The 19,013-nt window shown below is 39.9% G+C and overlaps 2 protein-coding genes across 2 annotated transcripts; both read right to left on the bottom strand.

The window, feature by feature from the left end:
• Positions 1-76: 76 nt before the first annotated feature.
• LOC113303408 (ankyrin repeat-containing protein ITN1-like) lies at positions 77-1,324 on the bottom strand. The gene is made up of 2 exons (XM_026552439.1): positions 1,096-1,324; positions 77-951 (listed from the first exon to the last, which is right to left on the bottom strand). The coding sequence occupies exons 1-2, from the start codon at positions 1,120-1,122 to the stop codon at positions 331-333; spliced, it is 648 nt and encodes a 215-aa protein (XP_026408224.1). The 5' UTR covers positions 1,123-1,324; the 3' UTR covers positions 77-330.
• Positions 1,325-2,350: 1,026 nt separating this feature from the next.
• On the bottom strand, positions 2,351-3,029 carry LOC113304249. Its single transcript, XM_026553316.1, has 2 exons — positions 2,873-3,029; positions 2,351-2,708 (listed from the first exon to the last, which is right to left on the bottom strand). Exons 1-2 carry the CDS (start codon positions 2,976-2,978, stop codon positions 2,434-2,436), a joined length of 381 nt encoding a protein of 126 aa, XP_026409101.1. The 5' UTR covers positions 2,979-3,029; the 3' UTR covers positions 2,351-2,433.
• Positions 3,030-19,013: the final 15,984 nt, after the last annotated feature.

Below are 19,013 nucleotides of genomic sequence, written 5' to 3'. Positions count from 1 at the left end.
GTAAGAACTTGCTGTAAAAGAAATAAAACCATGAGTTTTAGAACTCATCTAAACTAGGAATCCCATCTAAGTTAGGAAACCTCAAACTTCTAGGCTGAGTTAACAAACTTTACACATCTTCTAGTATCTTCCAGATACACTCTAGCCGCAATATGACTCACTTAAACCTAGGCTAATGATTAGCCTCATCTGGCAGCCTTAGCTGTCCCTGCGCTTGTGTGAATACAATCTTCACACTACGTAGATTCTGTGCATACGACCTGCACAACTATTCTAGCCGTGAAGATGATCTTCACAACATTCTTCTTCTGCTACGATACTCCTGTATCATTAGAGGAGAGAGGCAAACGCGGGGTTTCTCCGAATTCTAATTTCTATATGGTGTTTTAAACGTAACCCCGACAAAATAAGCAAAGAGGGGCCGCAGCAAAAACAGGCAACCACACCTGTTAGATACGGAGCCCATTCATATCTATTCCCAAGTATGATCGAGAGTGCTATGCTAAATGCAATTATCACACTAGTTACTGATATTCTAAGAGAGAAAAGACCGATCTTCAGCTTCTGCGTCACTAAGTAGTCAAAACGTGCTTCTGCATAACCCCCTAGGAAAAGGGTTAAGAAGACTTGAATTGAGAAAGTTGAAGAAAAGAGAGCTAGAGCATCTACCACCATGAATAAAGGAAATGACTTTTTCCCCAAGAATATTGGCTTTCCTTTGTTAGTTGCATCATCGTCACTGTAATTTCCACCTGGTACTGTGAATGCTGCGGCAAAAGCAACTGTAGCTACCAGAGCTGCCACCATTAGACATGATTCGGCTGTACGTATCGTGTATGCCTCTGCTTTTTTCGCTAAATCCTTGTGCTCTCGAGTGAAAACTTCTAGAGGGGTTTCTCCTTGATCATTTGTTATTTTTCCTAGAGCAGGTGGTACCCTCCTCGCCACTTTCTTTACAAGAAGAAGAAAGAAACGCAGAAAAACATATCTCACTTCAATGTTGCTTCGAGTACTTCAAAAGCAGAAAAACATGTACGTCTTGGCTAACCAATGTAACAACTAGACTTACAATTAACCAATAGTAAGAAATTGTACCTTAAACCAATCAATCTCGGTTTGCATTTGAAAAACAGGGCTACTGTTCACTCGGAAAGAAGGCACAATTTTTGCAGCGACATGTAAAAATATTACCGCCGTTTGGATCTACTATGCGAGTAGTTAAAATCTTCTCATCTGCGTTCATGTGACCTTATAAGTAACCGAAGGTTTTTTCTTGTCTGTTTTCGATCGCCAATTGAAGTATGTTTCTCCCCTCGCGAGGAAACCAAAGCTGATCCGGATAAGTTGAAATGCACATTTTTAAAATTTCAGTTGCACCTATTTTTGCCGCTGTTATTGGAAAATTCGAATTGAAGAAGAAATGAAACATGTCTTTCTTGTTCATGAATGAAATTTGCTCAAAAACTATTGTTACCAATTCTGGGATAACAATAGTAGGTCTCAATCTTTCACTGCGAAAAGCTGCAAACAAAATCATTAAAACGTCCGGTGCATTGCGAGGAGTTAAAGATGTTTATTTCTATAAAAGGTAAATACTAAAAAGAAGCTTAATCACGTACGTTCTCTGTGAAAATTACAAGAGGCATACGCATACCTCGGTTTAATGGGGAACGATACAATTGCTTTTGCGGAAATGTAGATGTCTCATCGATAAATTTGTACTGCTGAGTATCTACAAAAGAGTGGACATGCAAAATCAAACAAGCATAACTTAATGACGTAATTAAAAATTAGTAAAGTGGAAGATTTAATGATTTCTGAGATATACATGATAATTGGATATACGGCCGATCGTCGAGCAGAGGCCGGCCTTCGCGCAGAACCCTTTTGTGCTAGTACATCTAGCATAGTGGTGCCATCATCCTCTCGTGCAGTTGCTAAACTTGGGTATTCACGGATCAGAGTATAGGCCAATTCTGTATATATTACGCTTTGAGATAAGTGAAATACACAATATTGTTCTAAAAATTTTTAATTCTAAAGATTTGCCCCGTATTAATGTGCGGAATAAACCAAAAAAAAAGTAAAAACTGGGTGCTCTATTTTTCTAAGAGATTTGTCATTGTCCTATGGAAGTATCTAATTGATGTATAGTTCATTGAACCCCAAAGCCAGTTCCAAGAATAGAGGACATTAAGAAGATAAATGGACTCGGAATTACCGTATAAACCAGCACGAGATATACTGCGTATAAGATGAGCTCCCGGATGACCTTGAAAGTTACTTGGTTCCTCATCTTTCATAACATCACAGAGGAATCTGAAAATTTCCCTGTGCTCTACATTCACATGCACAGCAGCATTGAGTAGGGGATTCAACCCCTTTTTATTACATATATACGGGTTAAGTTTCTATTTTTTTGCACCAGCACTTTTAAAGCCCAGCAATAACAGCAAGATGAAGAGCTGTATTACCGTCGTAATTGTCTTTCAATTCAAATGCTTCTATGGGCATGCGTTCGACCAATTTTATTACGAACTCTGAGCTTCCTGCACCAGCTGCAATATGCAATGCAGACCTTCCGCATACTGTGATCGGAACTTCCACTGAATCGGGGTGACTTTTTATGAAATCTTCCGCTCCCTCCCATTCATTATCCATTGCAGCATTTAATAAAGGACGATATACATCGAAGTTCCTACCATATTCTGTATGAAGTGTCAAAAAGTTAATCACCATGGACATTTTTCTTACATCTATCAGAGAGGAATCACTAAGAAATATAACAATAATATTTAACTAGCTGTGGACGACTCGAAATACAACAGTATATAATAAGGTTATGGAAGTTGAGATCGGAGTTGATAATTACCTATTGTCTGACAGTAATCATCGTAATTAAAACTACGCTGCTCTATAGGAATACGAATTTCCTCCGAGGGCGCTCCTTCAGTGGCAGCAAAACTCCTGGTTTCCATGGGCTAGTCTTTGCTGCTACTGGTTTACAAGTTTGAATAACAAGATAGGGAGGGACCAGAGCTAGAAATCTAGTAATCTGAAAACTTTGGAACCAAACTAGAGAAGAGAAATTAATATAACGTTTTTTTTTTTTTTTTTGAAGCATTTCTCAAGTAAAAAAGTAAAAACACCAAAACTCTCAACGGCACCAAATAAAGCAGGCTAGATTACAGCCATAAAGTAAATGGAAATGAGGGAGCTAAGCAAAGGATATGTTCTGTACAGCCATAAAGTCATGAAATACGCTTTGGACCAGCTTTATGTAAAATATTCCCTTTTCTGAACCTCAAACAATCAAATATCTGCAATGAATGGCATAATTAATTAGTGGATAATTTTGATTCACAAATAAAATATTAGATAAATAGACAACTTCAAATTAAAATGTCTAGTCTTTAAGTGCTTATCATGCTAGTGGGTTCATCTAATTTCTGTTTTGATGCAAAATTGCTTAATGTTATTTTGGGTTTTGTTCTTAATTATTGTTTGTGCTTCGATTAGTTAGCTCAAAGTGATCTATTTAGTTACGCTTATCTGAATTCGGTTCGCTCATTTCTGTTTCTGTCTAACATAACATAATCTTCTTATTAATGGATGCATTATTGCTAGAAAGTTACAACTGACTATGTGCGTAAGGCATGTGACATTTTCATACGGAGACCTTTGCCAAAAGCTCTGGTGGCCTATTAAGTATTTTTGTTCTTTAACAACGTCTGTACGACTGTACAGATCAAAGCATACCAACTTAAAAAAAAATTTATATATCGACTCTATGTTTATGTTACTGGACTTTATAACGCAGCGGAATTTTGCCGAAGAGAAGTATTTTACTCCAGATAGCACATATGTAATCAGATAGCACATTGCTTCATTTTCTATAAAAATCCAGATAAGATTAGTTTGCTGTCCGATTCCCAAAACAATCCACATTTTTTTTTGTGTGGATACAATCGAACAATTGTGAAAAGTTTGTCTGTGCTTTGATGAACCCCAACTGTATGTATGGCTTATCCAAACTTTCCACCTAGCCAGTAGCATATATATAGCTTCAACGGTGGAATTAGTCCTTTCATTTTCATTCTGCTAGCCAAAAGCGTCTGCAGTTTGAGGTAGATGAGAAAATCATGCTTATAAAGTCTAGAAACAGACAGGAAAATCATTTCGCCCATGGCTTAGGCATCAATGGTGTACCGTATGTGCACAGCGCCTGCAACAAGTCTGCGTATGCCAACATTTTCGATGAAATGCAAGGGCCCTTAAGTTTTTCCAAAGAATAATACAATGGCTCACGTGTTTAACACTGGATCAAAAAATTGTATGCACAATTGCACGTTCATTCCAGTGTTATGGCTGCTTTGATCTTTGTTTAGAAAAGTAACACTGAATTGATTATGGTTCAGCTTCCAAAGGGTCAAGAGTTGAAGGTCTGGCAACGATTTTCAAACAAGCAATTTGAACGATAGACAGAGAGACCACGCATGCATATCATTAAATTTTGGCATTCTTTTCCTAGATTGTTCTTAGAAAATTTTCTACTATATATATGTAGATAGAGTCTTTAAATATTTAAGACTTGACTGACTGATTTAATATGTAAGTATTAAATTTTGGCACATTGCCTCACTGATTTCTTTTCCTAAACTTAACCTTTACAATTTCTGACTGATTTAATATGTAGTCTTTAAATATTACTGACTCTTTAACGATATAATGATATAGCGGTTTTGAATATAATGATAATTGTGCTTAAATAAATCAGTGATATATAATGAGATGAAAATGATTAGATGAGGCAATACAAACACTAAAGAAATCAGTGATATTTAATACTTACAGTTCAATCCGTTAAAATCATGTAGCTAGTAATTGTAAAGCTTTCCTGTATTTCAATTTTTTTCTTCTCATGCCCGCATAATCCTAAGTTCTTCAGAGATTTTAATTTCTCCCTTAATCATGTGACATAAATCTGGAAGTTCTTGGATAGTCTTCCTAGCTAGTTTTCCTATATAATGAAATGATATTTGTCAATTTTTATTGTTTAAGAATACAATAATATATATTTCAGGTGAGCTAAAGCTTACTTGTTTAGGGAATTTTGGAGCTTTTGGAGTCGGTATCTTCATCCGAATCAGCATCTCATTCATAAACACATGCAACGGGGTTAATCAAAACAACAGTAACGTGCATATGTATGGTGTGAAATAGTAACAAACATATGTTTTTGAACTCACTTTTTTTGTTTTTTTTTTTTTTTTTTTTTTTTGTCGGAGTGGTGGGTATGAACCTTGATCAACTGTGCTTGTCATCTGATTCGATATTCATAGACAAATCGCCGTCAACCATTGACGAATTGCTATCTTTGTTATTTTGATGGTGTCATCTCTAACAATTGACAAATCGTTGTCAACCATCATCGGGAACTCTTCAACTTAGCTGCAAATACCAAAAAAATAATATGAAGTAGTGTTAAGTTCTTTTCACTTGTTTTTGTGTTTATTTTAAAAATAAGATGAAACAGTATTGAGTTTAAGATATCGTACCTTTTTCTGAACCCAATCTCTTGCATGTCTCCATGGTTGTTTCATCATCCACTTTTTTTTTTTTGTTATTTTGATTTGTGTTTATGAAAAAATAAGATGTCACAGTGTTAAGTTTAAGATATCGTACATTTTTCTGAACCACATTCCTTTCTTGTTTCCATGGATGCTTCACTTAGTTTATTTGATGCGTCACTTGTTTCATCAACCATCTCTGTATTTTGTAATTTGTTTGTTTTTATGGAAAAATAAGGTGAGACAGTGTTAAGTTTAAAATATCATACCTTTGTTTTTTATTCTTTGAACCTAATCCCTTAGCTCTTGCCATGACTTCTGTATAAATTCTAGGAAGCTTTAGATGTTGTATATTCTTGAGCATGTGAGCTTTTATGTATAAATGTATATATACATATATGGAATTAGGATTTTTATCACATTTAGATTTTGGTCATTAATCTAATTGATTGTTTACGGTTAATTTATCCAAAATAGGTAGATTTTTATTTCATCACATAGATTTGTATTCATCTAATATTGGGTAGTAAATTCTATGTTTATCAAGAAACTCTATACATTAAAACCTTTAAAACCCTAAGTCATATAAGCCCCCACGTTGAACGGTGAGAATACCCAGTCTCTAAGAAAAGAGTTTTGGGCATTGGTAATGATACATGTGTATCTTCCTTTCCCTGGGAACTAGTGATCCTCAAGACGAATTGAGGATAGAATCGTATATTAGGAAGGATTCCTTGTTTAGGATAAATTCCTAGTTTAGGAAGGAGTATTTTTTTGAGCAGTATTCTTAGTTTAGATAATATACCTATAAAAGGAATTAGTCCTACAAAAGGAAATAGAATCCTAAGAGGTTTGGGAAACCAAACCAAGCCTATAAATAGGGATGTTTAGCTCATAACTAAACACATCTAGTGAGTGTGTTCTTGATACAGACGCACCTACAGATACTAGGCACAGAAAACCTAGGAGAAGCTTGGAACAATACTTGTGCAAGCTAGCAAACAGTTTAAGGTTGATCCACTGTTTAGAGAGATTGTGAGCGTAACAAAGAGAGAATTGTAATTGTTTTCTTGTTCATAATCTAGAGAAGATATTTTTCTTTGAATTACTATTTGTGTTCCGTTTTCTTAGTTTCTCGTCTATTAATATTCTGAATTCCACCTTTATAGTAATAGCTTCCAAGGTACAGAGATCATACGTATCAAGTTGGCATCAGGAGCAAGGTTAGTTTCTAGGGTAGATCCCTGTGGTTTATGGTTTTCACTAGATGTCTCTACATAAAGCTTGGTGAGGTACTCGAGAAGCTATAAGACGTTAAGAAAACAAGGGGATCAAGGATGACAAAGTCAGGTGATGATCCTAAGGAAGGCGAACCACAAACTATAGAAGAAAAGGTGGTTGCGCGGAAAACATACATGAAGTCTATTCAAGTTACCCTTCAAGAGCTGAGTGAATGTATTCTTTCTCATAGACTCAAGCCGAATACGAAGAAAAACATTACACCTACACCTGAAGCTTCGGAAAAAGATGATTCGGAAGAAGACGATTTAGAAGAAGAAGAGGAAGAAGATGAGGATGAAGATAAGAAGAAAAGTGAGCTTCTTAAAAGTTCTACATCAAATAAACCTCATGGTAAGAATCTGAAAATTGATTTTCGTGTTGATATTCCACTTTACGATGGAAGTGTCGATGTAGAAAAATTGGATGATTGGATTGAACGTCTAGAGACTTATTTTTCTTTCTTTGAATATGGTTCAAAAAAAAAGATTGCTTTTGCGGATTGATTCTACAAAAGCATGCTCTAACCTGGTGGAAAGCTTATCAAATACAAAACCTAGGTAAGGGAGCATTGTCGTGGAAAAGATTTAAGGCAGTTGTAATGAAACAATTTTATCCGGTTGGCTACCTTGAGGAGACATGGTTCAAGTGGTACAACTTTAAGCAACCATACAACCAAACCGTACAAGAATATACTTCGGAATTTCAGAATCAAGCTATGGTTATAGATTTAGACTTGGAAGATCATGCTATCTATATGAAGTATATTTCCCAGTTCCATGAGTATATACGGAAGGAGTTTAAGATATTTTCGGTGGATACTATCTCCGAAGCAAGTATAAAAGCTAATGCCATCGAAGATAGGCTTAAGAAAAATGATGTTGAGGGAAACACCAAGGGGAAGTCTGGAAGTTTCGTCGCTAAAGGAGATGAAAGTAGCAAAGAGGATAGGAAGTCTAAAGACAAAGAAGGTTTGATTTGCACTCATTGCAAACAAACAGGACATGTTGTCAACAAGTGTTGGATGAAGTATCCTAATCTAAAACCAAAAGGGTTGCAGAAGAGAGAAGCCATGCTGACAACACTAGTCGCACAAGCTCCAACAGAAGTCCAAGGACTAACGGAGCCCAACTCAAGGTTCTCTCTTATGACATGAGAAAAAGAAGGAACTTTAAAAGATGACCTTAGGGAACGACTCTTCACAGTTAAGATGTAGGTTAAAACAACACTTATAGATGTTGTTATTGACCCGGGAAGTCAGAAGAATTTACTTTCACATTCTTTGGTAGAAAAGTTGGGTTTGAAGACTTTCAAACATATGAAACCCTATCCTTTAGGGTGGCTTCAAAAGGAAGGTGGGCTACAGGTTGCAGAACAGTGCATGTTCAAGTTTGCTTTTGATGAGTCATACATTGACGAGGTTACATGCGACGTGGTTCCATTGGATGTTTGTCAAGTTGTACTTGGTAGTCCTTACTTGTGGGATCGAGATGCGGTTTTACATAGGAGGGAGAAAAAGTATACCTTTACCAAAGATGGGACAGCTTTTGTAATACGAGCTATTAACTCTCCTCTTGAGGGAGCAAGCTTGATTACAGCCACTCAGGTTAAGCGGTTGGTGAATGCTAGTACAAAATTCATTCTCCTTGTGATCCATTCTCTTGACGAGAATCCGAGTAGAGTTAGTTTGAAATACATTACCAAATTACAAGAAGAAGACCTAAGAAGGTTAAGTATGTTTGAACCACCATTATTAGATGATGATGGAGATGATAATATGATCTTGCCACATGTGGAAGACATGTGGTTTGATAGAGAAGAACCACTCGAGGAGTATTGCATTACGGAGCGAAGAGTGACTAAGACAAGATAAGAAGATAAGGACGCTTTTCTAATTGGAAGTCAAAGTCAAGTTCCCAGCAAAGAAAAATGGTTCAGCAAGGTGAAAGGAACTCACGAGTTCCCTAACCTACAAATATAACTTTCACAGGAGTTCAAGTTCTTGAAGGGGGCGCATGGTACATGTGTATCTTCCTTTCCCTGGGAACTAGTGATCCTCAAGAAGAATTGAGGATATAATCCTATATTAGGAAGGATTCCTTGTATAGGATAAATTCCTAGTTTAGAAAGGAGTATTGTTTTGAGAAGTATTCTTAGTTTAGGTAATATACCTATAAAAGGAATTAGTCCTACAAAAGGAAATAGATTCCTAAGAGGTTTGGGAAACCAAACCAAGCATATAAATAGGGATTTTAGATCATAACTAAACACATCTAGTGAGTGTGTTCTTGATACAGACGCACCTAAAGATACTAGGCACAGAAAACCTAGGAGAAGCTTGGAACAATACTTGTGCAAGCTAGCAAACAGTTTAAGGTTGATCCACTTTTTAGAGAGATTGTGAGCATACCAAAGAAAGAATTGTAATTGTTTTCTTGTTCATAATCTAGAGAAGATATTTTTCTTCGAATTACTATTTGTGTTCAATTTTCTTAGTTTCTCGTCTATTAATATTCTGAATTCCTCCTTTATACTAATAGCTTCCAAGGTACAGAGATCATACGTATCAGGTAATTCTGGAGAGGACACTTGGCGGGACTCTATTGGTCAAGGGGTTAAATCTTTGATAAAACAACACTTGAGTAATACTCTGACGATTATGGTCCTATTGAATCTGCACTTAAGTATGTATGTTCCCTAGCATATATGATACGATTTTAGAATCAGGATATATATCAATTGCAAACAGAATAGTAGATTGTTTTGACAACAAACAGTGTCATCTATGACTGTTTAGAATTGCTTAAAACTTTTAGTATGTGGGTTTGTGTACATGTACCTTGAGGCAGAGGTCGCTGATAACTTAGGCATTGTGAGCACACAAATCACGAAGGCATCCGAATGCTCACAACCAATCATCGTAATCTAGAGTGATTTGTGATGATGATATCCTAGTGTTGATTCCTTGGCTCAAAACCTTCGGGTTTATGATAGCCTCATCTAACAACTCCATGCGAGGTGTTTGCGCAAGGGATATAGGTAAAAACAAAGAAAGCAAAACATACAAGTAAAGATCCATGGTGTTAGACAAGTATAAAGTCCTGAAATGTAAACAAGACCGAGGTTTACGTGGTTCAGCACTAAGGCCTACGTCCACGGGGTTTGTTGTTTCACTATATTCTTCACGGTTACAAGAGTAGTCGAATGACTTTTGGGTTTACATGTTTTTTTCTTCTAAAGGATTACCTTACACTCGCAATCTCTCTCTCTTTCCCTTCCTGATTTTTCCGATCCCCCTTCCTCTTGGTGGAGAGGGGGTATTTATAGGGTTAGAGTGTGGGACCCATCTCTGAAGGCTGTTGGAACCTTATCTTCTAGTGTCTTGTGTCCATTACGCAGAGGTCTGCGTTTGCCACTTGATCACGCAGAGACATCCTCGCTCGTCCCACGGGTTGATCGACACGTATACTGCTCAGAGTGTTTAATGAGGGTAGTTGAGATGCCTGCTCGTGTCAGACAAGTGTCTTCTGCCCCTGTCACGTCCGTGTCAGCTAACTTTCTCTCCACCGTTGATCTTAGCTTCTTTTGGGGATGAGATAAAGTAACTCCTTGGGGTTTATTTGGTGTTCCGTAGTGCATCGTATTTTGATGTCCTGGCCTGCATGCTTTCCACGTATTTTTCTATATACACGCGTCTGATGGTGAGATATATGTATACACAATTTGCCCCTTTTCTTCGGGCTTGAATGTTTAATGGGTGCATTGAAGAAAACAGTTGTTGCTTATTCTTCTATCTCTCCTAATAACTTTTCCTAGATACTTGGGCACGTCTTTTATTTGTGCATTACTGCTCATGTAACGGGCACGTTTCCCATTCCTCCATCAATTTCCTTCTCTTTCTTTCGGGTATATTAAGGAGAGAAAGAAAATTAATTTCATTCTTCCTAAACATTCTCTCGATTTTAATTCTTCGTTCTTCTCTCTACTGTCCCCCAATGATGATTGGTATGTCCTCGGGGGTGCTAGTAACGGAGACGCTGTTGTTCAAGATGGTGGCGCGGAGGAGCATGGTGCGCATGTGGGTGTCGACATTCGTGTTGATGGGGCCGTGTCAGAAAAGGGGAAGTCGGTGATTGATTCGCCTGCTGCGGATCTCCCTCATTCGCCGACATCTGAGGGTGAGGACGCCATAATGGATTGGCTTAAGGAAAAGAATCTGCTATTTGTCCCTCATCCCGCCCCTGTTGTTGTTGGTGAAAAGGATTCTGATGCGTATACCCGTCGTATGATGGAAATGTCTTCCAAGGCGCGGGTGTCTGAGGCCTGGGGAAGAAATTTGAGTGTTCCCGAAGCTACCCTTGTGTCGGAGCCTCCTACTTCCGTTGCAGATATGATGGCCATAGCCGACGGGTATCAATATGGCTTTCCTCAGCAGTGTGTATGTACAGATTGAGCAAGGGGGTATCAGAGATAAACAAAGAAGTTGACCACCTTCGTCACATGGATTCGATGAAGCAGGTAGAATTAGATGCCAGTCAATTTACTCTCACAAACCTTCAGCTAGATTATAAGAAACTATCCGCGGAATATGATCATCTTGATGAAGCGCGAAATGCAGTTGTTAATGAGTATGAAGAAGCTTCGGCTTGTGTCGAAGGTATAACCCTATTCCATCGAGTGTGATTGTGTATTTTCTTTGCTAACTCCCTGGTGTTGTCTTTTTCAGAACTCGAGGGACAACTTCGCGCTGCAAATGAAAAACTTGAAAAGGCTCAATCTTCCTTAGCGCAGCAGGAAGAACAGACTAAGCATTTTAAGAGTTTGGCGACATCCCGCGAAGAGGCCGTCGGTGCTGCTTATAAAGAAGTGAGTCGTCTGTCTTCATTGTTATCCCAAGCACAACAACGGACAATAGTTATTAAGCATAAGGCTCGGTGTCAATTGGCTGAGGAGACGAACAAGATGCTAGAGAAGATAGAACTTGGCCTAAAGAACGAGCATGGTCTTGTGAAGAATTATCTGCATCGTCCAGTTCATGCTGCCTTGCCTGTCTCCTCGGGACCCTCATCTGGTGGGAGCGTCCCTTCAAGTCTTCGGAACGATCCTGCTGATGGGGCGGCATCATCTAGGTAGAGACCGCTGCATTTTGTAGAGACCGCAGCGTCATTATCCTTCCCCTTTTTGTAATTATGTAAAAAGAATATTTTTTGCTAGTATAAAAGGAATATTTTTTGACGTGTACTCTTCCTTGAATTGGCCCTTCACTTTTTGTAATCGTCTTTTATGAAATGGATCCTTTTCTTGATATACCTGCAATGTTGGTTTATTTTTATTATATGCATTGTGATGAAAGACTCTAAAAATAAAAAAGGATTTTAAGTGTTTGGGTGTGATCCCGAAGGGAGGTACCTTCGTGATCGGCTTGAGACCTGTCTCCCCGCTGGCGAACCCTTGGCCAGAGGATTCCCAGACGGTGGGGGCCGAGGCAACGTTCTAGGATATGGGGTTAAAAAATTTACATACACCCATTTCGTCGACCCGTTTCCTTAAGATTGGTTGGGTATCTCTTTCTGCTGGGTGCCTTCCCCCTGGTCTTACACTTATGGACGCTGACGGGGGAGCCCTGAGAGACTGTAGATTAACTACTTTCCCCAATATTGTCGATAGGTTTAGTGGATACATAGAAAGCTTGTTTGATTGATAGGTTGAGGCCTGCAATTCCTCGTCCAGAGATAGAAACATGTAGAGTGTTAACACTCCCTTCTTCTTCTGGTACCCTTCACGCAGTTGCAAGGCTGCGTTGCACCTATGGGAAGTATGGTTTGATCCACTTAGCATTCCAAGGATGTCGGAGGACTTCGCCTTTCATATTACGAAGGTAGTAGGAACCGCCTCCCGCAATATCATGTATTATAAAAGGTCCTCCCCACGTAGGTGCTAACTTTCCCCATCTCTTCTCTTGTTGATACTGTGGGATTGTTCTTAACACATACTGCCCTTCTACAAAATTCCGAAGCTTTACCTTTTTGTTGTACTCCCTTGCAAGTCTTCGTTGGTAATTTTCCATCTTCTGCAATGCTGCTTCCCTTCTTTCTTCTAGGTCGTCCAATCTCTCTAACATCATGTCTGTTGTGATATTTTTCTCCCACGCTTCGGTCTTGGTGGTTGGCATGAGTATCTCTGTAGGGATGACTGCTTCAGCTCCATAAGTGAGAAGAAACGGGGATTCCCCAGTGGCGGATCTTCGCGTTGTCCTGTATGCCCATAACACATTGTGCAGCTGTTCACACCATCTCCTTTTATGCTCGTCTAATTGTTTTTTTAGTATAAGGGCGAGGGTCTTATTGGTAGCTTCCGCTTGCCCGTTGCTTTGAGGGTATATGGGGGTGGACTTGTTCTTTCTTATCTTGAAAGTATTGAAGAGCATGTCTATATTTTTCCCCTGTAATTGTTTACCATTATCAGATACAATTTCGGCGAGTATACCGAATCTGCAAATGATGTTATGGAATATGAAAGTAAACACATCCACGTCTCTGATCCTGGCCAAGGCCTTTGCCTCCACCCATTTACTGAAGTAGTCCGTGGCTACTATCAAAAATCTTCTTTTCCCTGATCCTTCGATAAAAGGTCCGACAATGTCTACGCCCCATTTTGAAAATGGCCACGGGCTATCGACGGAGTTTAACATTGTTGCCCGCGCGTGGATCTTTTTGGCGAAGCGTTGACATTCTTCACACCGTCGGGACATCCTCGCGGCGTCCTGTATCATTGTCGGCCAGTAATATCCTTGCGTTTTTGCTTTGTCAGCTAGTGATCTCATGCCGCTATGATTCCCCGCGTCACCATAATGGATATCATTTAGAATTCGATTCCCCTATTTCCGGGACAAGCAACGTAGTAATGGTCCAAGGAAGGATTTCTTGTACAGGACCCCATCCCAAAGATCATATCTTCCTACTTTGGAGAGTATCTTCCTAGCTTGTTTCTGATCCGCAGGTAAGCTTCCCTTTTCGAGAAAGGCATAGATCGTCACTCTCCAGTCATCTTCGTTGCTGAAGTCTTCGTCTTGATTTGCTCTTGACAAGATATCTTCTTCGTCAAAGTCGTTATGGATGTCTTCTCCCACCTGGTCTTCAATATTTTCTTCCACTGTATCTTGACTGGTAGCGAAGGAGAATTGAGATGTAATCGAAGGCTCGTATACCCTTGCTATTTTAATAGCTTCGACGTTTTTATCCCTCAGCATGGATGATATATATGCTAGGGCATCCGCGTGCCTGAGGTCCCTTCTGCATAAGTGCCGGAACTTAATGTTCGGGATTTGCGATGCCAATGTTTGGACCAAGGCCATGTAAGCTGAGAGGGTGTCATCGTACACATTATACTCGAGCCCTATTTGCCGTATGACAAGCTGCGAATCACTTGTCAGCCTTACATCGGTTACCCCCATCTCTATTATTATATGGAGAGCATGTACGACAGCTTCGTATTCAACGATGTTGTTGGTATGCTCTTTGAATTCTAACCTAAGTGCCTGTATAATCCTTTCTCCGGTTGGGGTGATAATGACAATGCCTATTCCTGATCCTTCCTTATTTTTGGATCCGTCGACGAAGACTTCCCATTGTCTTTGACTCGCAGGTTCGAGGATATCCATTGGATCCTTGTTTTCTTCCTCGGCTTCTGGTATTCCCTTAATCTCTTCGTCGTTGTCAAGGGGGAGGTCTGCTAGGAAATCCGCCAGAACTTGGGACTTCCGAGAATGTTGAATTTCATGAATGATGTTGAATTGGTCCAGATGGGTGTTCCATTTGTCTATTCGGCCCACTTTTCCCGTGCTTTTGAGGACTGCTTCCAATGGTGCTTTGCATGGGAACCTGACGAGGTGAGTTAGGAAGTGCGAGGATGAGCTGTTCAATCTTAGTATAGTTCCTTTCCGCAGAATTGAGGGTCTTGCTGACGTAATAGATAGGTTGTTCTATCTTTGTATTGGTTTTGACCAATACTGCGCTGACTGCGTCTTCTGTTGCTGCTATGTACAGTGCCAAAACCTCATCAGGATCTGGCTTCTGCAGGATCGGGATTGAGGCTAGGTGTTCTTTGATTTTTTGGAATGCTTCCTCGCATTCAACGGTCCATTCGAACCTGCTCCCTTTTTTGAGAATATTGAAGAAATGTTTGCATTTGTCCGAGGACCGGGCAATAAATCTTCCCAAAGCTTCTATGGATCCATTGAGTTTCTGTACTTCCTTTAAATTCTTTGGGGACGGCATCTCTACTATGGCTTGAATCTTTGCTGGGTCTACCTCGATGCCCCTTTTTGTTACCAGATACCCGAGGAATTTCCCCGAGGTGACGCCGAAAGTACATTTCTCCGGATTCACTTTCATGTGATGTTTTCTCATTGCTTCGAAGATATTCCTCAGATCCTGGTGGTGATCTTTGCGCAGCTTGCTTTTGACGAGCATGTCGTCAACGTAGACTTCTAAGGTTCCTCCAATCCATGGCTTGAAGATAGCATCGACCATTCTTTGGTATGTTGCCCCTGCGTTTCGAAGTCCGAAGAGCATTCTAGTGTAGCAATAAAGGCCATGTGGGGTGTAGAACGCTGTGTGTGGCTGATCTTCTTCTGCCAGGGCCACTTGGTTGTAGCCAGAATGTCCATCCATTAATGCCAGTTCTTCATATCCTTCTACTGCTTCTACCAGCTGGTCTATGCTCGGCAGAGGATAGATGTCCTTTGGACATGCCTTGTTGAGATTAGTAAAGTCGATGCATATTCTAACCCCTCCATTTTTCTTAGGAACAATGACCATGTTGGAGATCCAGGTAGGGTACTTGACTTCCTTGATAAATCCTGCGTCTAGTAGTTTCCGAAGTTCTGTTTCTACTGCCTCATGATACTCTGGAGCTACTTTTCATATTTTCTGCCTGAACGGGGGCGTGCCCGGTTTGATGCGTAGCTCGTGTTGGATTACTTTTGGGTCAATCCCCGGCATATCTCCTAGCTTCCAGGCGAACACATCCGCGTATTCCTTAAGTAATTTGGTTAAAGAATCTTCCCTTCCTTCGTCCATTATGGTCCCTATTTTGATCATCTTCGGGCTTTCTTCCGTTCCTATGTTGATTTCTTTTACGGGCTCCACTGGTGTGAACACAGGCTTCGGATTTCCTAGGACTGGGACGTTCTTTAATTGCTATTTAGTGTGTTTCTGTTCTTCGCTGGTTGTTGAAGTACTTGTCTCTGTGCTTAGGACATTATCATCTTTCGTCAAGCCCTTCCCTGTAGTTTCCTTGAGGAACAGGTGTATGGCCTTCTCTTTCGCGGTTTCTTTATTTTTTACTCTTCGGATTTTTCGCTGCTCTTCTTGCTCGTTGTTGATATGATCCTGAGTGGCTTGGCACTCTCTCGTAGTGACCCGATCTCCCTTGATTTCCATTACTCCCTCAGGTGTTGGGAATCTGACATATTGGTGGTACGTTGCCGCAACTCCTTTGAGTTTATGTATCCATTTTCGTCCAATAATGGCGTTGTAGGGGGAAGGGGTGTCCACCACACTGAATCGGGTTTCTAGTTTCATGGGCCTTGCGTTAACCTGCAACATGATGTCTCCCAAGGGCTTCGTGGCTGCTCCATTGAATCCGTAGATGGTGTAATAAGAGGTCATTAACTGTTCATCATGGAGCTTCATCCGTTTGAATGCATCGTAAAATAGGACGTTTACGGAGCTTCCCCCGTCTATGAGGATCTTTTTGAGGTTACATCCAGCTACTCGTAGCGTTAGGACCAAGGGATCGTTATGGTCTTCCATATCTTCTTCGATATCCTCGGCATCGAAGATGATAGGAGATTCCATCCACTCTTCGTTCTCGTCCACCACTATCCCATCGACTTTATACAATTCGCACGAGATCTAAAGAAAAACGTAAATCCACGGATCAAAACAATAAATCTTATCGAAGATAATAGGTGAGTTTTTTGAATATAATAAAGTTAACAAATGATCTATACGGTCCGAGCTAATAAATCAGAGCAATCATATGCCAATTTGAAATGAAATCACAGGACAAGATAAATCTTTTACCGAGACGAAGTCCCTGTTTTTAGCGCCAAATTGTGAGCACACAAATCACGAAGGCATCCGAATGCTCACAACCAATCATCGTAATCTAGAGTGATTTGTGATGATGATATCCTAGTGTTGATTCCTTGGCTCAAAACCTTCGGGTTTATCATAGCCTCATCTAACAACTCCATGCGAGGTGTTTGCGCACGGGATATAGGTAAAAACAAAGAAAGCAAAACGTACAAGTAAAGATCCATGGAGTTAGACAAGTATAAAGTGCTGAAATGTAAACAAGACCGAGGTTTACGTGGTTCAGCACTAAGGCCTACGTCCACGGGGTTTGTTGTTTCACTATATTCTTCACGGTTACAAGAGTAGTCGAATGACTTTTGGGTTTACATGTTTTTCTCTTCTAAAGGATTACCTTACACTCGCAATCTCTCTCTCTTTCCCTTCCTGATTTTTCTGATCCCCCTTCCTCTTGGTGGAGAGGGGGTATTTATAGGGTTAGAGTGTGGGACCCGTCTCTGAAGGCCGTTGGAACCTTATCTTCTAGTGTCTTGTGTCCATTACGCAGAGGTCTGCGTTTGCCACTTGATCACGCAGAGACATCCTCGCTCGTCCCACGGGTTGATCGACACGTATACTGCTCAGAGTGTTTAATGAGGGTAGTTGAGATGTCTGCTCGTGTCAGACAAGTGTCTTCTTCCCCTGTCACGTCCGTGTCAGCTAACTTTCTCTCCACCGTTGATCTTAGCTTCTTTTGGGGATGAGATAAAGTAACTCCTTGGGGTTTATTTGGTGTTCCGTAGTGCATCGTATTTTGATGTCCTGACCTGCATGTTTTCCACGTATTTTTCTATATACACGTGTCTGATGGTGAGATATATGTATACACAGGCATAGCTCAATTTTCTGGGGTCATGATTTACCTCTTTGGTGAAGAACTCTCGGTCGCTAGAGAGATATTGGTTGTGTAGTCTTTTTAAGTTGTTAAATCAAATTTTGTTTCCTATTAAAAAGTTAAAAAGATAAATGAAAAATCATGTATACTTTTATAGGGAATCTGCAAATTCCTATTTGGAACTGTAAAGGCCTTGTTCAGGAAGAATTTACGACTGAATTAAGCAAAGTAAGTGTTATTGGAGTAAGTGTTATTGAAGCGTCCTGTGACTGTGATAGGTAGAAGTGGTTGTATCTATGTGGCTTGGAAGAATAATCAAAACTTCATAGTTTCGTGTAATTAGTAGAAGAATAATTAAAACATTAATAAATTACACTATCATAAAATGAAGTAAATCTCGCAACATTGTTTGGGAGATAGGTGGTAACTTATTTTCCAGAATAAAAAAAAGGTGAAATGTACTGGCTCATAAACTAAAATCAGAAAATGGGCCTAATTTCCCGAATGATACAATCAGTATCACTGTTGTGGTCACTGGTCATTGTTAGGTACAAAGAAATTACCTTATAGCAGTAGTAACTAGGGAATACGTAAGGCGGAAATAACATTGTGGTGTGGGAACCTAAAAAAGGACGAACGGGTACAATCTACACTACATGGAAAAATCGAAAGACGCGCAAGAGTTTACTTGCTGCTCATAAAAGTATCTGGGGAATGACTTAGATTCAGCTCGAAAAGGGGAGAAGTTAATTGCAGGAGTGAATGTATGTCTAGTCTAGGTGATATTTTTTTTGTGAAAGGAAAATAGTCCCACATTGTTATTATCTGTTTAATTAATTTAAAATATAATATGGAAGGACCCCACCATTCATTGAATTGGTTTTGAGTGGATGCCCGCAGACTTTAACATGGTATAAGAGCTAAGCCCCATACCCAGATCTGCGTACGCCGAGTTACTGGCCCAAGTGTTTAACCGATTTTGTGACCTGTACACCCGGGGTGTAGGCCAGTGCCGATACTGGCCGAGGTGTTACCCCTTGATTTAGTCACTCAACTGTGTGCACCTGTTATCGATGGACTGATTAACTCGTACGTAGGTCCACGTGTGAGTCCCAGTGACTGGTCTTACACGTGAGGGGATGTGTGAAAGGACAATAATCCCACATCGCTATTATCCGCTTAATTAACTTA

Source organism: Papaver somniferum, chromosome 8, assembly GCF_003573695.1.
Source record: "Papaver somniferum cultivar HN1 chromosome 8, ASM357369v1, whole genome shotgun sequence".
NCBI lineage: Eukaryota > Viridiplantae > Streptophyta > Magnoliopsida > Ranunculales > Papaveraceae > Papaver > Papaver somniferum.
The sequence above is the reverse complement of the archived record's forward strand: the minus strand, read 5'-3'. Positions and strand labels throughout refer to the sequence as shown.

Bases quoted from the DNA above. Each gene is read 5' to 3' on its own strand.
- LOC113303408 (XM_026552439.1), bottom strand. From the start codon at position 1,122: ATGCAAACCGAGATTGATTGGTTTAAG. The intron at 952-1,095 runs GTACAATTTCTT...CTTCTTGTAAAG, and splicing joins CCGAGATTGATTGGTTTAAG to AAAGTGGCGAGGAGGGTACC.
- LOC113304249 (XM_026553316.1), bottom strand. From the start codon at position 2,978: ATGGAAACCAGGAGTTTTGCTGCCACTGAAGGAGCGCCCTCGGAGGAA. The intron at 2,709-2,872 runs GTAATTATCAAC...CACTTCATACAG, and splicing joins TGATTACTGTCAGACAATAG to AATATGGTAGGAACTTCGAT.